At 38.5% G+C, this 26201-nt stretch overlaps 1 protein-coding gene across 1 annotated transcript in view; it reads right to left on the bottom strand.

Moving 5' to 3' along the window:
- The window catches only part of CUBN (cubilin), a 341241-nt gene extending 315286 nt beyond the window's left edge, over positions 1-25955 (bottom strand). Inside the window, exons 1-10 of the mRNA XM_049881914.1 lie at positions 25840-25955; positions 25132-25261; positions 23627-23722; positions 23041-23079; positions 20462-20563; positions 19687-19790; positions 6501-6627; positions 5053-5215; positions 2559-2690; positions 1585-1680 (exon numbers count right to left, since the gene is read on the bottom strand). Of these exons, the coding sequence (XP_049737871.1) occupies positions 1585-1680; positions 2559-2690; positions 5053-5215; positions 6501-6627; positions 19687-19790; positions 20462-20563; positions 23041-23079; positions 23627-23722; positions 25132-25261; positions 25840-25952 (1102 nt within the window). The 5' untranslated portion in view covers positions 25953-25955. The remainder of the gene's footprint in view (positions 1-1584; positions 1681-2558; positions 2691-5052; positions 5216-6500; positions 6628-19686; positions 19791-20461; positions 20564-23040; positions 23080-23626; positions 23723-25131; positions 25262-25839) is intronic.
- Positions 25956-26201: the final 246 nt, after the last annotated feature.

The raw sequence follows: 26201 nt of genomic DNA, 5'->3' as shown, positions 1-26201 counted from the left end.
CTGTATTAAAAATTTGAACTTCAGAATCAAAAAGACCACCACAAAATTAAAAGAAAAACTAAATGCCAGGAAAAGCCCTTAACAAAACATAAGACAGTTAATGAGTTGCATAATGAAATTTTACAAATCAGTAAGAAAAAGATTAAGCCCCCCAAAATGAGCAAAGACATTAGCAAATGGGAAAATAACAAATGGTCAGTAAAAATGTGAAAAGAATTAATCACTGGTCAATAGTAATCAAAAAGTGCAAATTAAATACACCAACTCCTCACTCCTTGGTAAACCCTGGTGACGTAGTGGTTAAGTGCTACAGCTGCTAATCAAGAAGTCAGCAGTTCAAATCCACCAGATGCTCCTTGGAAACTCTGTGGAGCAGTTCCACTCTGTCCTATAGGGTCACTATGAGTTGGAATCGACTCGACGGCAGTGGGTTTGGTTTGGTGGGTTTACTCCTCACTGGGAGGCCTGGTGGTCCAGTGGTTAAGAGTTTGGCTGCTAACTAAAAGGTTGGCAGTTCGAATCCACCAGCCACTCCTTGGAAACCATATGGGGCAGTTCTACTCTGTCCCATAGGGTCGCTAAGAGTTGGAATCAACTTGATGGCAATGAGTTTTTAGGTCACTACTCACTTACCGAGTATTTCATTATCTGGCATTTTGCATTTGTGACAATAGCAAAAAAAAAAAAAATCTATTCAACTATTTTGCACATTAATGCACATTCATGACCAGTGGGACATATGGCACCCACCTACATTTTCCACCTCTCAGGTCCAGAGGGACATATGTGTTCCACATAATATTTTGTGATTCGATGTGGTCATCCTCCATTTTTGCATAATACCAATTTTCAGATAATGACCATGTCAATAAGTGAGGAATGGGTATAATTGAAAACTACTTCTTGCCTATAAAGTTCGTCAAGATGAAAAATAATAAGAGTATTCACTATTTTCAAAGATGAGGTAAAGCAATAGTTTCATATACTGTTAGTGATCATATAAATTGATATAATATTTTTGGGAGAAAAATTAACAATATATTAAAAAAAAAAAAAAAAAAACCTAGGAGGTGAATCCCCTTTAACACAATGTTGCAGACACTGCCAGTTGTCACCATAGATTCATTTTTCACTTTTTTAGCAGTGGCATCCACTCCATGGCAACTAACAACAACTTCTTATTTTTAGCTGGATTCGTGGTTTCCTCGAAAAAGGACTATATTTACCAGCCTCCCTTGCAGATAGGTGTGGCCATGTGGCTTAGTTCTAGCCAATGGTGTGGAAATGGAAGAGTTCTTAAAGGAAGTGCCATGTCCTTGACCCTTTCTCCTTCCTGATTGTTGGTATATAGTCATAAGTTAATCACTCTGAGGAATAATTCCTCAATTACAGCAGATCATTAAAGAGCACAGCCTTTTCCGTTAAAAAATAATTTAAATATATAGATTTATAACAAGGATTAACTTTTTGTTGGAAGATCAAAATAAGAACTTTGAGGATAGAGGGTTGTATTTTTAAAACTTTTAATTTGTTCTAGAGGATCACACTAAAATATCCACAACCAGAAGGAGAGATGAGCATTACCTAGAACCCAGGAGCATGAAGCATGTGTGTGGCAGCCTCCATTGTCGACAGAGCAGATGTCTATGAGTGTGCACACTCTCCCATTGCCCTGGTACCCTGATGAGAGCAAGAGCAGAGGCAATGAGGAACAATGTCAACAATACATGAGGAGAAACAATCTGTGAATCAAGTAACATGAACCAGATAAATCAGAGATCTTCTTCATCAAAACAGAACATGTAAATATAAAGTGTCATAAACAATTAAAATCCCCTAATGAATAACAAGAACAACAAGAATTAGGAGCTTGATTTCAGAGCTAATATTCTGTTTTGTTTCTCATGAAAATAGATATATAAAACTATGGGTAGACTTCAGAAGTGCTGACACTAAGGAACTTGACATTTTTTAATTACAGTGACTATGAGATTCTTAGAGCTAAATTACTGGAGAAGTCCAAAGTACTGTTGTTTCACATTATTAACACATACAGGGTTTCAGTTTATACCTAAGAACTCTCTGAACTTCTCGGATAGCAACTAGATTTAGGTTAGAGAATAGCAGTAATGACTTCATTCCATAAGAGAAGGGAAACTAACATGTGTTGTATGCCTACTGGCATGACTGTTATTTAGTAAATTTCATATGTAAAACATCTCAAGAGTGTACTATTGTAATAAATTATGTGTGGAAATAAATGTAGCAGTAGATCAGTGATCACAGACAGAGAAAAATTTTCAAATTTTGCTTTCAAATTTTACGTTATCTCAATAGACTATTTCAAAACTTATAAAGGTTATTGTTTTTTATTAATATTGAAAATGTTTTTTATTTCTTACTTATACTATAGCTATATTAATGTACCCCAAATCCATGACTTAAGTAAACTTCAGTTTTTCTCCTTAGTCAGGAATCATATTTGAAATGGAACAAAAGACCCTGTTTCTCAATTATATGTTTTATCTTTTAAAGTATTGGGAAATGCGGTGTCATACCTGGTGGACAGTCCTGACAGTGGTAAGATCCAAGTGTATTCACACATTCAACAGGTGGAACCGCAGAACAGCCGCCATTATTTATCTCACATTCATTGATATCTTGGCAATTGAGTCCATCTCCTTGCCAGCCTAGAAAAATAGGAAGATCTGAAACATTAGCTCTATAACAAACCCAAAACAAACCCATTGCTGTGGAGTCAATTCCAACTCATAGTGCCCTTATAGGACAGGGTATAACTGCTCCATAGGGTTTCCAAGGAGCACCTGGTGGATTAGAACTGCCAACCTTTAGATTAGCAGATATAGCTCTTAACCGCCGCACCACCAGGGTTTCCAATAGACAAGTCAAAAAACAAAGAAATGCAAAAGTCAAACACATATAAAACCTGCTTAACTCAACGAACTATAGATTAAAAGGTAACAAACAATACCCACCAGACCGGCAAAAAAAAAAAAAAAAAACTTTTTTTTAAATTTTTAGAATCCAGTTCTTGGTAGGAAAATGGGTACTCTCATAACCGGCTCTTAGCAACACTATAAGACAGAGTAGAACTGCTCCATAGAGTTTCCAAGGAGCGCCTGGTGGATTCAAACTGCCAACCTTTTGGTTAACAGCTAGCTCTTAACCACTATACCACCAGGGTTATGTTTAAAACGTGTCAAAGCCTATAAAATATTTATATCCTTTGATCTAAATAGAGTTGCCATCTAGGAATCTATATCAGAAAATGATCACATGTTGGTGAAGAAATGAATGCACGGAAAAATACAAATAACTGAAGGAAATGCGCCCAAATGTTAATGGTGGTCCTCTGAGTGATAAGACTGTGAATTTTTTTTTCATATTTTTTTGTAGTTTCTTTATATTTTATAGCTGCATATACTACTTAGATGAAAAAAAGAAAGAAGTGGTGCTTAGTTGGGGAAAATAAGGTGATTAATAGGAAAACAAGCATTCATTTATTTCTCTTTTTTCTCCCCAACAAAAAAGAATTTCAGAACACATTTCCCATCCTATAATTTAAATAATTTATTTTTCCAATTTTTAGTTTTTAAAGGTTATGACTAGCAAATTATCTTCAAGAATATTATTATTTGCAAATTTCACTTGTCCCTGAGAACTAGGAGGGAAAAAAGTCTTTAATTGCTTTTTCAATTTCTCTCTAGGTTTTCCTTGGCAGGATGGAGTAATAGCATATTCAGCAGTTCAGCTCAGACTCCAGAGTAAGCCAGACCTGGGTTTGAATCCTGGCTACTTATAAGCTATATGACCTTGGGCAAGTTATTTAACCTCTTTAAGCCTCTAGTTCTCATATTTAAAATGGGAATCTATGAGTCGGAATTGACTCGATGGCACTGGGTTTTGGGAATTATAATTCCTACCATTCTGGCCATTTCTTGAATTATAATAAAATTGCTTAGCACATTGCCTTAATGACATTTTCATAGAAGAATGGCTGCTATTATTATATTCTCTTTGTGCTCCATTTTTTTAAGAACACCCAGGGTATGCAGGCAGGCCTTGTAAACTCCCTGAGGCTATGGTCCATGTCTTATTAATTGCTTACCCAGCACAGAACCTTGCTCACAGTAGGTGCTCTACAGATATGCGTTGAGGGGAAGACTGACAATCTCATATAGTAAGGGATGAAGTTTGGGCTCAAACCCAGGCAGTCTCTGAGTCCACAGTCCATATTTTCAGAGACTCAGCACATGGCTTCCCCTGGAGATTCGGCCTCTGTAGGTATGGGACGGAGCTGACTATCGCTATTTACAAGAAGGCCACAGACTATTCTAGCACACATACACAGGTGAGAGAGAACTCCTGGACTCTAGCAGAAACACTGGAAGGTCAAATAATTTACCCAGGTTTACAAACAACTGTTCCTATGAAAAGTGGGACAAGAGGACATGTCTCTGATCTCAAGTCTAGTCAATGGTGGCCATTGCAATGAAATGTTTGACTTCACAAACTCAATGGCCAACCCTACCCCAAAGTTTGACTCTAACAGATTTGATAAATCTCCTACTTTTTTTTTTTTTTTAATTGTTACAGCAGTAAGAAAGCATTGAATCCTGGCTACTTATTAGCTATGTGACCTTGGGCAAGTTATCTCACCTCTTTAAGCCTCCAGGCTTAAGTGAAACAGGACATGAAACTGGATTTGAATACCTCCTAAGAATGGTCTTATCATCCATTGGTGGTGGTGGTGGTGTTAGGTGCCGTCGAGTTGGTTCTGACTCATAGCAACCCTATAGGACAGAGTAAAACTGTCCCACAGGGCTACCAGGGAGTGGCTGGTAGATTTGAACTGCCAACCTCTTGGTTAACAGCTGAGCTCTTAACCACTATACTACCAGGGCTCCTCATCCATTGGTAGTGGAAGGAAATTGGTTCTGGCACCTTGCCTGCCTGGCATGCAGAGGCTGAGGGCCTGGCCCGTGGCACCAAGAACATCTGCTCTGGCTGGGTATGAATGAGCCCACATACCTGATGGACAGGTCCCACAATAGAAAGAGCCTAGAGTGTTGAAACACTGCACAAGTGGTGAGCAAGGCGCAGGCGAGAGGCTGCACTCGTCTATGTCCAACGTGCAGGCGGTTCTGTTTGGCAGAGACTCCCATCCAGCATCACAGATGCAGCTGTACTTGGGCTGGCAGGATGACAGCAGTGTGGATAAAACAATCAAGAAAATGAGCAAAAAGCAGCAAAACTAAAAGGACTTTGAAAATCTCACCAAGACCCAAACTGTTTATCGTCTAACGTTCATTTCCATAAGACCAATTGAGCGGCTTAAGCATCTACACAAGACCATGCAAAAAGGGCAGCACCTTTATTCCAGAGTAAGAGAAACCTATAATTTGCCCCAGCAACGCCAGGGAAAAAGCAACAACAATCGAGAACTGTTAAGTCAATATAATTAAAGTCAATCAACTCAGCCTGCTGTGTTTTTAGAGAAGAAAACACCCATGTAGGCACAGACTTTGGAAAATCAATTTTGTTTGTTTTTTCAAAGTCTCTCTCTCCCCTACCCAACCCTGTGATTGGAAAAGAACCATTTTCCATCATACGGATAAAAAAAAAATAGAACTCAAAGAATGGAAGCTCCTAGGCAGGGCCAAGCTTGCAGAGGCTGGGCCACCCTGAGGGTCAGGAGTCAAGGTTGTGAACCCAGAGCAGAGGGAGGGAGAACACTGAGGGAAGTGGGTTTATAGTGTCTGTGGCATTCGCAGGGGTTCAGGGACCAGAAAAAATCCAGACTCCTTAAAACTGCATTAACAAGACAAGGCCTTCTCTATCTTCACATCTCATCGCTGTTAAAGCTCACAAGGCCAAGAGGAGGCACATCTCACAGATTCACGAAGAATAATAAAAGTGGTATTTTACATAATCAAACCTTAACGTCTGGGTCTACTTTTCTGCTTAAGTACAACTCTTATCTCCTCTCCTCAGCTGTGTCCTGCGAAGGGCAAAAAGTGTCTCCTTCACCTTTGTAGCTGCACAGGGTAGTGCTTGTTATACAGGCAGTTCTAAACTTACGACGTTTGAGAGTTACAACGAACTGTATTTATGACAGTCCTTTTTTTTTTTTTTGTATATCTTATCACTAGTAATATGTACTAATACAATGTTGTAACATGTAATTTGCTGATGTTATCATTATCTGTAAGTTTATATGTAATGTTTCCAACCCCCAAAGACAAATAAAGATCAGATTTATAAAGATACTGATAATAAAAGCCAGTAATAGTGAAAACTAAAAAATAAAATGATGTATTCAACTTACCTCAGAATTGACTTTTTTACCTCAGAACTTAAAATGTAGTCTTCAAAAGAGAACTCTGTCATAATTAGGGGGCTACCTATACAATCACCACAGGATGAAGCATTATTAACCTTGGCACCCTCTAGGAGTTGCCTTTAGGGAAGGGACCCACCTTTCCAGCCTGCTCTCGGACTAAGTCCTCACAGATGCCATGGACACAGCGCTCCTTAGAGCCCTCTTCACAGTCATTGTATTTGGATGCACACAGGGGTCCATAGTTATCAGGTGAGCAACTACAACTGTTGGTTACGTGAGAAGACAATATTAGAACTTGTACTGTTTCTTAGCATCAATACACAAAATTCAAATTGCAAATCAGTGAAGTTATATAAACCAGCAAAGTAGATCTACTGGCTGGAGTCTTGGAAGAAAATCACTTTGTTCTGCTTCATGCAGTGGAGTAAATGTGTTATCTCTTCAAATACAGTGTTTGAGTAGCACCAATTTACTATCTGGGCAAGGGTATCACTATAAATTCTCTCGGTATCCAGTCATCAAACATTGCTTTCAGAGGTCAGACATCTATTAACCAAGGGTGCACTAAGTGAACTTTTAAAAGTGCTGAAGTTAGGTCAGGGAGGTAAAGAGAGAGATCAGCAATGACATTCATTGTCCATCTAACCAAACCCCCCAGTAAGCACAAGTGACCTTGACTAAACTGATAAATCCCCAAATCCCTCTAGAATTCCATACCCTCCCTTACACATTTAGATTTCATTTCAGATAAATGAATATTCTTTTGTGTGCCCCATGCAATATATAGCTTAACATATAAAAAAAAAACTATTGAAAAACTGTTTTATTAATAAACTACACTTCTGAGCATTCCAAGGGTGTCTTCTCATTAAGATAATGTCATAGATTAATGCCAATAAATTATTAAACTTGAGGAGAAATTCAATGATTCATCCCCTCCCCGTAGCTGTTTGGCTTCCTCTCTTTCCCTTTTCACACTCTCACTCTCACATTCTGTTCCCTTTCGTCTTGTCCCCCCATCCCTTCAAGAAATATTCTTTCAGAGAATTTAATTAGACTTTTGGGGACTGTAGAACTTTACAGCATTTTATACACATGTTTGAGCATTTGACCCAGGTGGCTTCATTGCTACAAGTTCCTTCCCAAAGGCAGGTTAACTCAAAATGAGCACTATTTTCATATTGAGGTCTAAAGGCCATGCCTTGCAGAAAGTGCTCAAGAAATTGTGTTCATTTTATCACTAATCACTTCAGGGCTGGAAAACGACTTAAGATTTAAGAGGAGGTTCTGCATCAAGGACCTACAGTAGTTAAATCCTCTCTTTCTCTCCCCCTCCCTTCTCTCTTGCTATTGTCACTTGGAGATGAGTGACTTTAATCTTACACTATTCTCAAAATAGCTACAAAGTATACTTCTTTCGTTTTAAAAAATGTGAGAAAAAGAAGCCCTGGGTGAAAAAAAGCCAAATACATGGTAGGTTTTCTAGTAGTGATCCTCAAAGATAAATATCATGAGTCCCAGTTTATAAAACAGGCTCACACTACCCAAGCCACACAATTTAAAATTGGCAGAAGAGGAATTAAAACATAGGTCTGTGTTGCACTGTTTTTCCACCTCACACTCGTATGTCCTGAAAGGAAATGTTGCAATGAAGGCTTTGCCTTTTTATGTGTCTTTTTAACATAACACTTTTGCATGCAAAATATATTCACAAGGTTTCTTCTTGATACGCCCTTAAAAAAAAAAAAGAAGAATTAATTATACATTGCACCAGGTGAAAATAGAAGTCATATATTTTACTCTTAAAAATCAGGTACTCCTATTTTTGTCTTAATTATTAGTTACTGATTTAGCATAAGTCATAGTGACTTCCTATTGCTGATTTGGTTCCTGCAAAACAAAACCAGGGTTTTCAGTCTCCAAAACACTGCAAGTGCACTTAGCAGTTGAGAAGAGATCAAATATACTTCCGTAGTCACAGTTTAACTTGTGTTGTGGTGCAGGGTTCAGTATTAATATAACTGACATACTGGAAGAGGTAAAAAGTTTGTTACCTAACTATCTCCTGAGCTAAAACCAGATTAACCTCATTCTTTAAGCTCTGCATGTTTTAAAACCCACCAGAGATAAGAATAGAAATAAATAAAATCCAGTTAGTTCCCTATTTACAACGCGGTTCCATTCCAATGACTCTGTTGTAATTTGGCTTTGATGTAAGTAGAATACCTCTTTTTTTTATTTTAGTTTTTGTTATTATCGTCTTTTATTATCAGTACCTGATAAATTCGACAGTGTTTTGAACACTAAATCATAAGATTGAACATCTGCAAGTGAAGACTTGAGCGTGCTAACATCAGCAAACTATATGCTGAAACGTATTACTAACGATAAGATGTGCAAAAAAAAAAAAGGACAATCGTAACCGTTATTTGCTGTATCTCAAATGTATCTTAAGTCTGGGACTATATGTATACTAATCATCATGTTCCTGGAGAGGGAAAAACAAAATAAAAACTATATTTAAAAAGAAAAACAAAAAAATATATTTTTTTTTTCTAAAAAATTTAGACCTGAGCCCTAAGTACACAACATGCACCATCCATGTATGGCAAGCTCTGATCCCAATGGATGTCTTAAAGCTGAAGTAAGCAGGGGAAAAATAAGAATTAAATCTTCCAACACTAAACACATACTTATCTATAATTACGCTGAATGTAAATGGACTAGATGCACCAATAAAGAAACAGAGAGTCTCAGACTGGATAAAGAAACACCATCCATCTATATGCTGCCTACAAGAGACACACCTTAGACTTAGAGACACAAACAAACTAAAACTCAAAGGATGGAAAAAAATATATCACGCAAACAATAAGCAAAAAAGAGCAGCAGTAGCAATATTAATTTCTGACAAAATAGACTTTAAAGTTAAATCCACCACAAAGGATAAAGAAGGACACTACATAATGATAAAAGGGACAATTGACTAGGAAGATATAACCATATTAAATATATATGCACCCAATGACAGGGCTGCAAGATACATAAATCAAATTTTAAGAGAACTGAAAAGTGAGATAGACACCTCCACAATTATAGTAGGAGACTTCAACACACCACTTTCGGAGAAGGACAGGACATCCAGTAAGAAGCTCAACAGAGACACGGAAGACCTAATTAGAACAATCAACCAACTTGACCTCATTGACTTATACAGAACTCTCCACCCAACTGCTGCAAAGTATACTTTTTTTTCTAGCGCACATGGAACATTCTCTAGAATAGACCACATATTAGGTCATAAAACAAACCTTTGCAGAATCCAAAACATCGAAATATTACAAAGCATCTTCTCAGACCACAAGGCCATAAAAGTAGAAATCAATAACAGAAAAATTAGGGAAAAGAAATCAAATACTTGGAAACTGAACAATACCCTCCTGAAAAAAGACTGGGTTATAGAAGACATTAAGGAGGGAATAAAGAAATTCATAGAATGCAAAGAGAATGAAAATACTTCCTATCAAAACCTCTGGGACACAGCAAAAGCAGTGCTCAGAGGTCAATTTATATCGATAAATGCACACATACAAAAAGAAGAAAGAGCCAAAATCAGAGAACTGTCCATTCATCTTGAACAAATAAAAAGTGAGCAACAAAAGAATCCATCAGTCACTAGAAGAAAACAAATAATAAAAATTAGAGCTGAACTAAATGAATTACAAAAAAAAAAAAAATTAGAGAACAGAAAAACAATGGAAAGAATTAACAAAGCCAAAAGCTGGTTCTTTGAAAAAATTAACAAAATTGATAAACCATTGGCCAGACTCACTAAAGAAATACAGGAAAGGAACCAAATAACCTGAATAAGAAACGGGATGGGCCATATCACAACAGACCCAACTGAAATTAAAAGAATCATATCAGATTATTATGAAAAATTGTACTCTAACAAATTTGCAAACCTAGAAGAAATGGATGAATTCCTGGAAAAACACTACCTACCTAAACTAACACAATCAGAAGTAGAACAACTAAATAGACCCATAACAAAAAAAGAGATTGAAAAGGTAATCAAAAAACTCCCAACAGAAAAAAGCCCTGGCCCGGATGGCTTTACTGCAGAGTTCTACCAAACTTTCAGAGAGGAGTTAACACCACTACTACTGAAGGTATTTCAAAGCATAGAAAATGACGGAATACTACCCAACTCATTCTATGAAGCCACCATTTCCCTGATACCAAAACCAGGTAAAGACATCACAAAAAAAGAAAATTAGAGACCTATATCTCTCATGAACACAGATGCAAAAATCCTCAACAAAATTCTAGCCAATAGAATTCAACAACATATCAAAAAAATAATCCACCATGACCAAGTGGGATTTATACCAGGTAATAAAATAAATAAATAAATAAATTTCTTTTTTTTTTATGCAAGGCTGGTTTAATATTAGAAAAACCATTAATGTAATCCACCATATAAATAAAACAAAGACAAAAACCACATGATCTTATCAATTGGTGCAGAAAAGGCATTTGACAAAGTCCAACACCCATTTATGATAAAAACTCTCAGCAAAACAGGAATTGAAGGAAAATTCCTCAACATAATAAAGGGCATCAATACAAAGCCAACAGCCAACATCACTCTAAATGGAGAGAACCTGAAAGCATTTCCCTTGAGAACGGGAAGCAGACAAGAATGCCCTTTATCACCGCTCTTATTCAACATTGTGCTAGAGGTCCTAGCCAGAAAATTAGGCTAGACAAAGAAATAAAGGGCATCCGGATTGCAAGGACGAAGTAAAATTATCTCTATTTGCAGATGACATGATCTTATACACAGAAAACCCTAAGGAATCCTCAAGAAAACTACTGAAACTAATAGAAGAGTTTGGCAGAGTCTCAGGTTATAAGATAAACATACAAAAATCACTTGGATTCCTCTACATCAACAAAAAGAACATCGAAGAGGAAATCACCAAATCAATACCATTCACAGTAGCCCCCAAGAAGATAAAATACTTAGGAATAAATCTTACCAAAGATGTAAAAGACCTATACAAAGAAAACTACAAAGTACTAGTGTAAGAAACTAAAAAGGACCTACTTAAGTGGAAAAACATACCTTGCTCATGGATAGGAAGACTTAACATAGTAAAAATGTCTATTCTACCAAAAGCCATCTACACATACAATGCACTTCCGATCCAAATTCCAATGACATTTTTTAATGTGACGGAGAAACAAATCACCAACTTCATATGGAAGGGAAAGAAGCCTCGGATAAGTAAAGCATTACTGAAAAAGAAGAAGAAAGTGTGAGGCCTCACTCTACCTGATTTCAGAACTTATTATACAGCCACAGTAGTCAAAACAGCCTGGTACTGGTACAACAACAGACACATAGACCAATGGAACAGAATTGAGAACCCAGATATAAATCCATCCACATATGAGCAGCTGATATTTGACAAAGGCCCAGTGTCAGTTAACTGGGGAAAAGATAGTCTTTTTAACAAATGGTGCTGGCATAACTGGATATCCATTTGCAAAAAAAATGAAACAGGACCCATACCTCACACCATGCAGAAAAACTAACTCCAAGTGGATCAAAGACCTAAACATAAAGACTAAAACGATAAAGATCATGGAAGAAAAAATAGGGACAACATTAGGAGCCCTAATACAAGCCATAAACAGAATACAAAACATTACTAAAAATGATGAAGAGAAACCAGATAACTGGGAGCTCCTAAAAATCAAACACCTATGCTCATCTAAAGACTTCACCAAAAGAGTAAAAAGACCACCTACAGACTGGGAAAGAATTTTCAGCTATGACATCTCCAACCAGTGCCTGATCTCTAAAATCTATATGATTCTATCAAAACTCAACCGCAAAAAGACAACCCAATCAAGAAGTGGGCAAAGGATATGAACACGCACTTCACTAAAGAAGATATTCAGGCAGCTAACAGATACATGAGAAAACGCTCTCGATCATTAGCCATTAGAGAAATGCAAATTAAAACTACGATGAGATTCCATCTCACTCCAACAAGGCTGGCATTAATCCAAAAAACACAAAATAATAAATGTTGGAGAGGCTGCGGAGAGATTGGAACTCTTATACACTGCTGGTGGGAATGTAAAATGGTACAACCACTTTGGAAATCTATCTGGCGTTTTCTTAAAGAGTTAGAAATAGAACTACCATACAACCCAGAAATCCCACTCCTCGGAATATACCCTAGAGAAACAAGAGCCATCACACAAACAGATATATGCACACCCATGTTTATTGCAGTACTGTTTAGAATAGCAAAAAGCTGGAAGCAGCCAAGGTGTCCATCAACGGATGAATGGGTAAATAAATTATGGTATATTCACACAGTGGAATACTACGATAAAGAACAGTGAGGAATCTGTGAAACATTTCATAACATGGAGGAACCTGGAAGGCATTATGCTGAGCGAAATTAGTCAGAGGAAAAAGGACAAATATTGTATAAGACCACTGTTATAAGATCTTGAGAAATAGTATAAACTGAGAAGAACACATACTTTTGTGGTTGCGAGGAGGGGAGGGAGGGAGGGTGGGAGAGGGTTATTTACTGATTAGTTAGTAGATAAGAACTGCTTTAGGTAAAGGGAAGGACAATACTCAATACGTGAAAGATCAGCTCAACTGGACTGGACCAAAAGCAAAGAAGTTTCCGGGATAAACTGAATGATTCAAAGGTCAGCGGAGCAAGGGCGGGGGTTTGGGGACCATGGTTTAAGGGGACTTCTAAGTCAATTGGCAAAATAATACTATTATGAAAACATTCTGCATCCCACTTTGAAATGTGGCGTCTGGGGTCTTAAATGCTAACAAGCGGCCATCTAAGATGCATCACTTGGTCTCAACCCACCTGGATCAAAGGAGAATGAAGAACACCAAGGTCACATGATAACTGTGAGCCCAAGAGACAGAAAGGGCCACATGAACCAGAGACTTACCTCATCCTGAGACCAGAAGAACTAGATGGTGCCTGGCCACAACCGATGACTGCCCTGACAGGGAGTACAACAGAGAACCCCTGAGGGAGCAGGAGATCAGTGGGATGCAGACCCCAAATACTCACAAAAAGACCATACTTAATGGTCTGACTGAGACTAGAGGAATCCTGGCGGTCATAGTCCCCAAACCTTCTGTTGGCCCAGGACAGGAGCCATTCCCGAAGACAACTCATCAGACATGGAAGGGACTGGACAGTGGGTAGGAGAGAGATGCTGATGAAGAGTGAGCTATTTGTATCAGGTGGACACTTGAGACTGTGTTGGCACCTCCTGTCTGGAGGGGGGAGGGAGGATAGAGAGAGTTGTAAGCTGGCAAAATTGTCACAAAAGGAGAGACTGGAAGGGCTGACTCATTAGGGGGAGAGCAAGTGGGAGTATGGAGTAAGGTGTATATAAGCTTATATGACAGTCTGACTTGATTTGTAAACGTTCACTTGAAGCTCAATAAAAGTTAAAAAAAAAAATTAAGTCTTCAAAACAGAAAGGTGATAACAGGACTGAAAAGAGGCAAACTATCATTCTGTTTTTTTTTTTTTTTTTTATCATTCTGTTAGTCGTCTGAAGCAGTTGGGGGCAATACCTGGAGCCCCAAGAGAGAATCAGTGGAAACAGATGATATTTCTCTTTTTTCTACCTTCATTACTCTGGAAAATAATTTTTACCAGAAATTTTCTTATGAAGGTTTATGAAGTCTTCCAAATAATTAGCATTTGCATAGTGCTTTAACTTTTCAAAGATCTTCACAATTATGAATTACTAATCCTAGCAGATAAAGACTCTTGTCTCCCTTGTCTCTCTAAGTAAATGGGACTACAGAGTTAAAGAAGGTCCCAAATTTAAAGCTAACTCTGACCGTCATGATCACATTTCTGCAGGCCCAGATTTTTCAGAGTGGCTCAAGTTTTCCCTTAGCAAAAATCTGTTGAAGTTCTCAAAGGCATTTCTAGCCTGAGGGAAGTTACTGATTAACAAGGATTTGACCTCACATTATTAATAGAACTCAAGAAAGTATCTAAATGTTCACTGTTTCATTATACACAGATTCCATGAAGCAAGAATTTAATCTTATGCTTAAACACAGTTTTCTACTTCCTTCCCTCACTTCAAAAAGTCTCCCTCTATCATATGCCTGAATTAGGCTACTGAAAACCAAACCAAACCCACTGCCGTCGAGTCGATTCCGACTCATAGGGACCCTATAGGACACAGTAGAACTGCCCCATAGAGTTTCCAAGGAGTGCCTGGCGGATTCGAACTGCCGACCTCTTGGTCAGCAGCCATAGCACTTAACCACCAGAGTTTAAGTTAGGCTAAATGAAAAAAAAAAAATTTAACTGAAGCCGTAGATAATCAACTGGGATTCATGAGGCTTCATAAACTATTCCCATTTCAAGGTGAGAAACCTAAATTTAAATGTTCTGCTCTTGAATGCCCTCCATCAAGTCTATAAAGGATTGTTGTTGTTGTTGTTAGGTGCAGTCAAGTCAGTTCTGACTCATTGTGGCAACATGTACAACAGAACAAACCACTGACAGGTCCTGCGCCATCCTCACAAGCATTGTTATGCTTGACCCCATTGTTGCAGCCACTGTGTTAATCCACCTCATTGAAGGTCTCCCTCTTTTCCGCTAACCCCCTACTTTACCAAGCATGATGTCCTTCTCCAGGGACTGGTCCCTCCTGATAACATGTCCAAAGTATGTGAGACTAAGTCATGCCAGCTTTGCTTCTAATGAACGTTCTGGCTGTACTTCTTCCAAGACTGATTTAGTTCATTCTTCTGGCGGTCCATGGTATATTCGATATTCTTTGCCAACACCATAATTCGAAGGCGTCAATTTTTCTTTGTTCTTCCTTATTCATTGTCTAGCTTTCCCATGCATATGAGGCAGCTGAAAATATCATGGTTTGGGTCAGGTGCACCTTGGTCTTTGAAGTGACATCTTCACTTTTTAACAATTTAAAGAGGTCTTTTGTAGCAGATTTGCCCAATGCAATAGGTCATCTGATTTCTTGATTTCTGATTCCATAGGTGTTGATTGTGGATCCAAATAAAATGAAATCCTTGACAACTTCAATCTTTTCTCCATTTATCATGATCTTGCTTATTGGTCCAGTTGTGGGGATTTTTGTTTTCTTTATGTTGAGGTGTAATCCATACCGAAGGCTGTAGTCTGATCTTCATCTTCACTGCTTCAAGTCCTCTTCACTTTCAGCAAGCAAGGTTGTGTCATCTGAATATCACAGGTTGTTAACGAGTTTTCCTCCAATCCTGATGCTGCGTTCTTGTTCATATAACCCAGCTTCTTGGATTATTTGTTCATCATACAGATTGAAGAAGTATCGTGAAAGAATACAACCCTGATGCATTCCTTTCTTGATTCTAAACCATGCAGTATCCCCTTGTTGTGTTCGAATGACTGCCTCTTGTTCTATGTAGATTCCTTATGAGCACAATTAAGGGTTCTGGAATTCCTGTTCTTCTCAACGTTATCCATAATTTGTTATGATCCACACAGTCAAATGCCCTTGCATAGTCAATAAAACACTGGTATTTTCTGCTTTTAGCTACGATCCATCTGACATTGACAATGATATCTCTGGTTCCTTGTCCTCTTGTGAATCTGACTTAAATTTCTGGCAGTTCCCTGTAGAAGTACTGCTGCAACCACATTTGAATGATCTTCAGCAAAATTTTACTTGTGTGTGATATTAACGATACTGTTTGATAATTTATGCATTCTGTTGGATCACCTTTCTTTGGAATGGGTACAAATATGGATCTCTTCCAGTTCATTGGCCAGGTAGCTGTCTTCCAAATTTCTTGGCATAGACAAGTGAGCGCCTCCAGTTCTGCATGCATTTGTTGAAACATCTCAGTTGGTATTGCATCAATTCCTGGAGCCCTGTTTTTCACCAGTGCCTTCAGGGTAGCTTGGACCTCTTCCTTCAGTACCTTCGGTTCTTGATCATACACTACCATTTCCTCCTGAAATTGTTGAACATCGACAAATTCTTTTTGGTACAGTGTCTCTGTGTATTCCTTCCATCTTCTTTTGATGTTTCCTGTGTGGTTTAATTTTTTCCTAGTAGAATCCTTCAATATTGCAACTCGAGGCTTGAATTTTTTCTTCAGTTCTTTCAGCTTAAGGAATGCTGAGCACGTTCTTCGCTTTTCGTTTTCTCTCTCCAGGTCTTTGCACATTTCATTATAATACTTTACCTTGTCTTCTCAAGCTGCCCTTTGAAATCTTCTCTTCAGCTCTTTTACTTCATCATTTCTTCCTTTTGCTTTAGCTACCCTATAAAGGATAGAGACTAGAAAACCAAAATTATTTCTAGAATAGGCACAAATCCTAAGGCTTTCTTTTATAGGAGGATACAAGAGAAGGGAGTCCTGGTAGCACAGTGGTTAAGCACTCAGCTGCTAACAGAAAAGACGGCGATTTAAACCCACCAGCTGCCCCACAGGAGAAAGATGTAGCAGTCTGCTTCTGTAAAGACTACAGCCTTGGAAACCCAACGGGGAAGTTTTACTCTGTGCTATAGGGTCACTATGAGTCGGAATGGACTCGACAGCATACAACCACAACACAGGAGAGAATTCAGCATTGCTCTCACAAAGTTGAATCTGCCATGTAGGCAGCTCCAACAAACAAAATGTTTTTCTCTCTCTCTCTCCCTCTCTCTCTCTCTCTCTCAGGAGTTCCTGGGTGGTACAAACTGAAAGTGCTTAAGTGCTGGGCTACAAACTGAATGCTTGGTGGTTTGAAACCACTCTAGGCACCTCAGAAGAAAGGCCTGGTGATCTGTTTCCAAAAGGTCACAGCCACTGAAAACTCAGTGGAGTACAGTTCTACTCTGACATACATGGGGCCTCCATGTGTCAGAATCAACTTGACATCAACTGTTTTTTTATTGTTGTTCTCTTTCTATTTCTCTCCCTCTCTCATGTATATATCAGCATAACTTCAGTTAAAATTCCAATCTTAGAAACACAACATAGTTTCAATCACTGGAAACAAAGAGAAAGGTTTGTTATCTGGACAAAAAATCTAGCTCCACTGGTATGCAGCAAATAATTGTTGAGGTTAAGTTTTTTTTTTTTTTTTTTTGGTTTTTGGTTTTCCATTTTGTAGGGGAAAAAATAATGTGCTGGAAAAAAAAAAAAAAAAACCTTTGGCTTGGGTTATGTATCTTACCCTACTTAAATATCTTTGTCATGCTTCTGGCTTCCAAGAAACCATAAGGCCCATTTGTGTCCAAGGCTCAAGAAGCCCAAAGACTGGTGATAAAACCAGGAGGGTAGTAAGAATGAGATCTAATTTCCAGGATATTCCCAGAGACATGGAAGGCCAGAAAATATAAGTGCTAGGAGCCAGGACAGTTTGCCACTGATATCTCCAAGTAGTAATCCTTGTTGATAAATACTGATAAACAGTAATCAAGAGATAATGTTTTCAAAGGAATGAAAGATTAGGCCTGCATTCTGGATCTAGCCCAAGCCTGGATGTTTTAAAAGGCAAGGGAGGTGGGGTCATTTACCTGAAAAACAAAGTCCTGAAATCTAAACGTTCTTTGATAACGTAACACTACATTTGAGGCACAGCTAGTTAATTTCGGTTTTGCAGAGTTTAATCTTATGGCCATATCTACCAGAAATTGAATGATATAAAATTATAACCTGGAATGAGCAAAAACGATCAAGAGAATAAAAAGATCCATAAAATATAAAGAAAGGAAAGTAACTGCTTTTTGAGAAAATAGTGTGTTAGCGGATGATAGGAAAAAACAAAATTGCTGTACTCATTTTTGCTGGAAAGAATGGAATGGGTATTATTATGAGGGAATTGAAGAACAAGACAGGACAGACAATAGTGAGCAAAGAATCTCTTTAGTCTAGTGAGATTGTATCCCAGAGTATTGAAAGGATTTGTTCATGCCATAACAGAATCAATTTCTTAATCTTTTAATAATCACAGAAACAAGAGATCAGCCAAAAAATGTGAAATGATAACATTAACAGCTTTTTTTTTAAAGTGATTTTAAGGAACCACACAATAGTAAGTGCGACATTGATCTACCATCAAATTTTAGGCTTGATCATTAAAAAGATAATTTGTGAGTCAGCTTAGTTTTAATGAGCAATGTTCCTAGAGTAGGATGGAAACACAGAGGCATTCTGATGTCAAACTCAACCTAGGATGTCAGGGTAGGTTTGTTGGAGAAGGTGAGACTCAGCAGGAAAATGCTATGAACAAGTCATTTGGCAAAGTAAATGGGAAGGAAAGATCTGAGTTGCATGATGATTATGATAAGGGGTCTCTGTGGCTAATTGAAGAAGTGCAAGGAGATTTAAATTTTTAACCTTTGACCTTGACATGGTGAACATTTTTAAATCGAGCTTGGATGAAGATATCCTTACTGATATTGCCATTGTGGTGGTTGTTAGCAGCCATCGAGTCAATTCTGACTCATGGAGACCCCACGTGTGCAGAGTAGAACCGCTTGATAGAGTTTTCAAGGTTGTGATCTTTCAGAAGTGGGGCTTCTTATCCGAGGCACTTCTGGGTAGGTTCAAACCACAACATTTTGGCTAGTAGTTGAGCACTTAACTGTGCCACCCAGGGCCTCCTTACACTAGACTGCTAATACATTGAATGAGCACAGCAGCGGTATGTTGGTATGGTGGGGTGTCCGTTTTCTACTTAAAACTCTTCAATGGCTGCCCGTTGCTGTTAGGATAAATACTAGCTCTTCCATTTGACCTATAAGACCCTGCATGGTCCAACCCTTACTAATTCTTGTACCATCTGGCACCATGCTCTTCTTACTCTCTATTCCAGCCAGAGCAGCCTTCCTCCAGTTCCCCATGGACACTAAAGAAAGGAATTTTTCATTGGGTGAGAGTTGAGGACTCATGAAGTTTTCTTCATTTAAGTAAATGACTATGTATATGTTAAATAAGAACCATATATTTTCCATGGGGTACCGAATTTCACTGATTAGAAAAAAACTCTGCCATCAAGTCAATTCCAACCATAGCGACCCTACAGGAAAGAGTAGAACTGCCCCACAGGGTTTCCAATGAGCACCTGGTGGATTCGAACTGCCAACCTTTTGGTTAACAGCAGTAGCTCATAACTGCCGCACCACCAGGGTTTCCATTAATTATGGATACTCTTAACTCTGGAGGGTTTTGGTCCTTCCAAAACGCACCCTGAATTTTAAGAGAAAAAGAAAAGAAAGGTTACTTGTAACTCCCTGCTGTATTTTCACACGTGGCTCCATTCTGGCAGCTCAAGGGCGTTCCAGAATAAATCTCACATTCATTAACATCATCTGAGCAGAGAGGACCCTGTGTGCATATAAAGACTAAAGTCAGTTGCCAGGAGTCTCAGGGGCATCTGGAGGCCAATATTCATGAGATAAGTTTAAGGATTTGTGCATGGACAGTAATATGTCTTCAATAAAGCCAAATACATTAATATTAACACTAATATTAATCTCCAGTTATCCTTCCTCTGGAACTCAGATTGGCCTAATAGAATCAAACAGATTTTCATGAGATCACACCAGTTACATGAGGAGACACCTTATATAAATTAATCCTCATTTCACCCTGGTGCTGGGTCTGGGAATACTCAACAAATTAAAAAGAAATGTTCATGTTGGGAATATTTTCACCACTATTAAAGAAGGACAAGAAAATTAATATAGCTATATCAAGATTTGTTTAGTACTTTCCAATGCTGAGCCATTTAAATTAATGCTAACAAAAATATCATGCCCTTCCATGTAGTTATCCAGTAAAATCAACCCCTCCTTTAGATGGCTTAGTATTCAGTGGATTATACAATCACACTTGCCATTGTTTTGATTTTGGCATACAGGGTGTAATTAATTTTGATTACGGAGGGCACAAGATCCTAGAAACCGCTGATGAAGAATGAAATATGTGTGAATAAGTCTAAGGAAACCACAGCTGCTGACTCATCACGATTTTCAGCCAAAGACCAAGTGACTCACCTTCCACTGTGATGGACAGATACAAAAAAAGGAATCGTGCAGGTTGAGGCAAGTTCCACCATTTTGGCAGGGATTGCTGCTGCAGACTTTTTTGTCAACTGTCTAAAAGAAAGACAGGACCGGAACAGTCATGAGATAATCGTACCTGCAGTCAGCAGCAGTGAAAAGCACCTTTAGGTGCAGATGCCTAAGAGGATTATGTTCTACTCTTAGGAAATCAAGGGCCTTCCTCTAGACTTTAGAACAATTACTTACGTTCTTCAAATCAGCTCTCTTGTGTGAAAACAAAAAGGGTTTCCTATCATTGTTGTTTTTATTGCCACTGAGTCTATTCCAACTCATGGCGAACCCATGTGCATAGGGGGGTTTCCATAGGGTTTTCAAGGCTGTGACCTTTTGGAAGCAGATCACCAGGCCTGTCTCCTGAGGCACCTCTGGGTGGGTTCGTACCACCAACTTTTTGGCTAGTTGTGAAGCACTTAATGAGCACTTAATGGTTTGGGCCAGGGGGAAGATTCTCACACTACTCTTTAGAAAAACATTGTTCAGCTGAGAAATATACATTAGTGGACAAGAGTAAAAGTTTCAGGTACAGGAATGATAATGGATGTTGCTATTCAGAGAGAATAAAATGAAAATTCCAGTCTCTTATTTATTATTCTTATCTTTGGTATCTCCAGATAAGCATTTGAAATCTGACCATCTTTCACTGCCACCTCTCCTCCCATGGGTTAAGATGACTGAACTCTTTTCACACCAGGCCTCTTTGTTGGAAATGTGGGGGTTTAGATACGCTCTCCACTCTCACGCTCACTTGACTCTTTCAGACCAGAGTCACAAACAGACCTGCCTTTGTTCACACAACCTGGGGAATCTTACCGTATGTCCACTACCAGTTCTACTCTTTTAAGACTTTTAATGCCTCTGGGAGGGAGAAAACTTCTTTATGGAGTACAAGTGATTATAATGGAAAGCTATCCTATTCATTTTATCTCATAATAGTCTAATTTTATGCTTTAAAAAATGAAAATATCTACACATTATTTATTAGTTTTTTTTCTTACATTCAGTGACCCACAAAGAAAATCTAGTCTATTCCTTTTGTTTTACAGAAAAAAACTACGTGCAACAGGACAGCTAACTGATTGAGCACCATTTACTGAAAAACTCATCCTTTCTTTGTCATAATTCAGGTGATCGTACATGTGGGGGAAACCCTGGTGGCACAGTGGTTAAGAGCAATGGCTGCCAACCAAGAGGCTGGCAGTTTGAATCCACCAGGCACTCCTTCGAAACTCTATAGGGTTGCTATGAGTCAGAATCGACTCAATGGCAAAGGATTCTATACATGTGGAAGTCTGCTTCTGGATTCTTTTTGTTCCAATATTCTGTTTGTCTATCTTTGTCCAGCACCACAATTAAGAAACTCTGTTTATCAAAGAACACTATCAGAAAGTTAACCACAAATTTATTAGAAGTTTTTGCTGTATTGCTGTGCAGAAACAGTCAGGAGGAAGACAATAGGCAGTGGCAGAGACTGTGGACCACAGAGAACACTTGTTCCGTCCAGTGGCATAAAGGCATTCACATTCAAAAATAATTAAAAACTCTTCCTGGGGAGGAGGGAAAGAGTCTGTGGGCTAATTTTGACCATAGCCTCCAGTTCTTGACCCTTGGTAGGGATGATCAAGCACTTCTAGAGATTAAAAACTCTAGTTCTGTGTCTCTCTCCACAGGTTTTATTCTTTGCTCATTTTCTTTCACTGAACTATTCCCTAAAAAGTTGAAGGCTGAGGGGGCAATTTATTATCAAACTCAGGAAAAGAAATACAAGAACTTGTTTGCCAAATGTAAAACACCAAAAGCAGAAGACAACACCTGAATTATAATCAAAACTTATTAAGAATATTAGAGCAGGGATTCTTAACCTGGACTCACTGGACTTTCATTCAGAATTTTAAATATGGAGACATTCTGTGCATCTCTCTGGAAGGAAGGTCATGACTTCCATGAAAGACTTAAAGAGGCTAGCCACCTACAAAAGGGGTATTAAGCCTAAAATTAGAAGAGCTCTTTTATGTAGCATATAATACAGTTATGGACGTTTGCTCTAAGAAATTGTTCAGATTTAATCATCAGCAAATGTTTTTAGGAAATTTGAAATCTTTTATGACATGCCCCTGGCCTCTGAGTTTAGTGACAGAGAAGATGCATAACCTTTTAAAACTTAGGCCTTGAAGCCACAATCCGCACACTGAGTACAGTCACTAGCTGGCCAGGTAAAGCACACCTAAGCCCACCTTAACACTGAGGGTGACACTGTAAGGGGAGCAGCATAGGGACTGCCAAGCTCAGGGTCAAAAGACCCAGGGCCAGTCACTTTATTGCTCTGAGTCTCAGATTCCTCATCTGTACCCTGGGAAGTATAAGCTGCGATAAGAATTAAATTATGGGAAAAATAATCAAAGTCTTTAATATTGATTACCCATCCACCCTGAAAATAAGGAAATCAGCTCTATCAATGATTCTAGTGTATTTTAAGTGAAAGTCATTAGATACCTTGTGGTTAGGAGACTTACCTGCTGTAAGCTTTGAAATTTTCTCTCAAGATCCACAAGCTAGCAGTGGGGGGGAAAAAGCACCAATTAGCTAGTTCAAAGGCATTTCAGACATTATAGCCTTGATGTATTTTCCAAAAACCCTCTCCTAGGGACTTGTTTTCTGTCTGTTCCTTCTTTTATTGCCTTTTGCCTCTCTACTCTTCTCCTCTCCAGGTTTCTCTTCCTTCTTACTCCCTTTCATGTTGTAAGTTTTTTAAAAAAATGCTTATTTTTGAAAGAAGTACAACCCACTGATGAGCGGATTGATTGCTTCTCTGGGAATCTTTGTAAATTACAGTAATGCATCCACTTTACGGATAAGAAAGGTGCAACTAGGGTTTGATTCAGGCCTATTTATATAACAAGTCTTTACACAATATTTCCAGCCATCTGCCCATCACCACTTTTACCCTCTCCATTAGAGCTACATCATTTAGCCAAAAAGTCTGTAACTATAATGCCACCTCAAAGAGGATGCAAAACTAGTATCTTCCCTGCAAAAAGGCTACTCACAAAGTTGGAATAAGAGGAAGCCATTCCCTCTAATGATGTGGGTGTGACTTACCTGGGAATTAAGCTGATGGATTTGACTAGATATATTTTGAGGCACACCAGCTGCATTCCTTTTTAAATCTATAATATCATCTTTGTTTCTCTGGATCTAATTTTTTAAAAAAGGAAAATGCTAGTGAAAAAATCATATATTTTATAGGAAAGGGGTTTAATACCATAATAAAAAAAACTTGAGTACTACTCTATTTTAAACACTAAGATCTTGTCTATTATAAAAACCAATGCAATGCCACATATAATAAACATCAGACTAAAATGGTCATGATACACTTCAACATAACTTAACCCTTTTTTTCAGTAACAATGTATCAATGTATTTTCCATATGTATTTCTTTTCCCTGTAATAACTGTTTAGGGCGGTTGTTAAGAAGCCTAGTTTGGAGTCAGACTGTTTGCGTTGTAAATCTTGGCTCAGTCATTTATTGGGTGGCCTGGGGTAAGTCGCTTAACTGCTGCAGATTTCCTTTACCTCCCCTATAAATGGAATAATAAGAGTCCATCTCATAGGGTCAAATGAGATAATATACACAAAGTATTTAGCATGGTGTATGGCTCATAAACCAAAACAAAAAACCAAACCCATTGCCAACAAGTCGATTCTGACTCACAGCAACCGTACAGAACACAGCAGAACTGCCCTGTAGGGTTTCCAAGGAGTGGCTGGTGGATCCCAACTGCCGACCTTTCGGTTAGCAGCTATAGCTTTTAACCACGGCGCCACCAGGGCTCCATAGTAAGCTCTAAATAATGCTAACTTTGAATATTACAACTGATATACTAGGGTGATGTAGTAAATATTAAGTTTCAAAGTACTGAAAACATTCACTAAGGGAACCCTGGTGGCACAATGATTAACCACAGGGCTGTTAACCAAAAGGTCAGTGGCTGGAACTCACCAGCAGCTCCATGGAAAAAAAGACCTGGTGATCTACCCCTGTAAAGCTTACAACCTAGGAAACCCTATGGGGCAGTTCTAGTATGTCCTATAGGGTCACTATGAGTTAGAATCGACTAAATGGCCAACAACAAGGCAGGAGAATAACTGACCAATTCTGCCTGGGGCAAAAGTACACTGGTCACATCTACGCCTTCCCTTGACAGAAGTGTTCTGATACTACCCTCTTTATCTTCTCTGGACTAGAGGACTTGTCCCTGAACAATGAGACACTTTCCACTAGGATTAGGCCCTCTACTCACCTTAAACTCTATGTCATTGTCCTTTAACAAGGACTAGTCTTACCTCCACATTGTAAGATTCAAGATACAGCTTCCTATACCCATTGCCATCAAATGGATTCCAACTCATAGTGACCCTATAGGACAGAGTACAGCTACCCCATCAGGTTTCCAAGGAGCAGCTGGTGGATTTGAAAAGCTTAGCAGCCAAGCTCTTAAGCATTGTACCACCAGGGCTTCATAGCTTCATATAGGCCTATTCGATTATGTCACTACATATGGCTATATGAACTGACTTCAATATATTGCCAGTGTATTACCTGACGTAAACATTCACTGAGGTCTTCATCATTTAATTTAATTTTTCCAAGGGATCCAGTTCTAAATTCAATGTTTTGGGTAGAAACAGTAAGAAATACCAAATTTCCCCTCTCTGTAGCAATTCGAGGCCTGTATAATTCAAACAAGAGAACACATCAGTAATTAGCATGTATATTTTTTTAAATTTAAAGAACAAAGCTTCTCACTGAATAGTGATAGGCCTTACACATCTTCACATTATGGATAACTCAACCAAATTCTCCCAGCTCTTCTGCCATTTCCTTCTCTGCAGTTTCTGGAGCTGTCTCCTAGTAACTGCATATTTGACTTCTTTGCAAAATGGTAAATGAACAATTTCTGTATAAGAAGGTGACTTCATGAATCACTCTAAATGTTTTTCCCTGTTTGCTTTTTAACATTTTTGTTTTCCTCAAGAAAAATTACACTTTTGCTTAACTGGTTATTTGTGAAACCTAGTGGTTAAGTGCTGGGCTGCTAACTAAAAAGGTCAGCGTTTTGAACCTACCAGCCAGCCACTCCACAGGTCAAAGTTGTGGAAGTCTGCTTCCATAAAGATTTTCAGCCTTGGAAACTCCATGGAGTAGCTCTACTCTGTTCTATGGGGTTGCTATGAGTTACAGTTGACATGATAACAACTTTTTTTTTTTTTTTAGTTCATCACAGAAATGATTCATGCATCTACTTACTGTTGGAGGTCAGTGTTTCTTTTCTGTCTTTGCAGCTCAGGTCCTCCAGCTTCACCATCTAATTCAGCAAATGTCAATAAAATAACCAAACTCCAAAGAAAAGGTGAGGACATGTTCCTCACCAGCCTCCCAGGTTGTCAGTTCAGAGTGAGGCGACAGGTGGAGTGAGGAAGACTGGAGAGAGCAAACAGGAAAACGTACCTTGGCCTATGGAATATACCCAGTAGCTTTCCCTTTCTTTCTTATTTGTCCCCTTCTCCTCTGAGGTGTATAAATGATCTTTGATTTTCAGTACTCTTCAACTAAAAAAAAAAAAAATGGGGTCAAAATCTACCTTTAAATGATACAAGATTTAATCATTA

Source organism: Elephas maximus, chromosome 4, assembly GCF_024166365.1.
Source record: "Elephas maximus indicus isolate mEleMax1 chromosome 4, mEleMax1 primary haplotype, whole genome shotgun sequence".
NCBI lineage: Eukaryota > Metazoa > Chordata > Mammalia > Proboscidea > Elephantidae > Elephas > Elephas maximus.
This window is presented reverse-complemented; position numbering and strand designations above follow the sequence as displayed.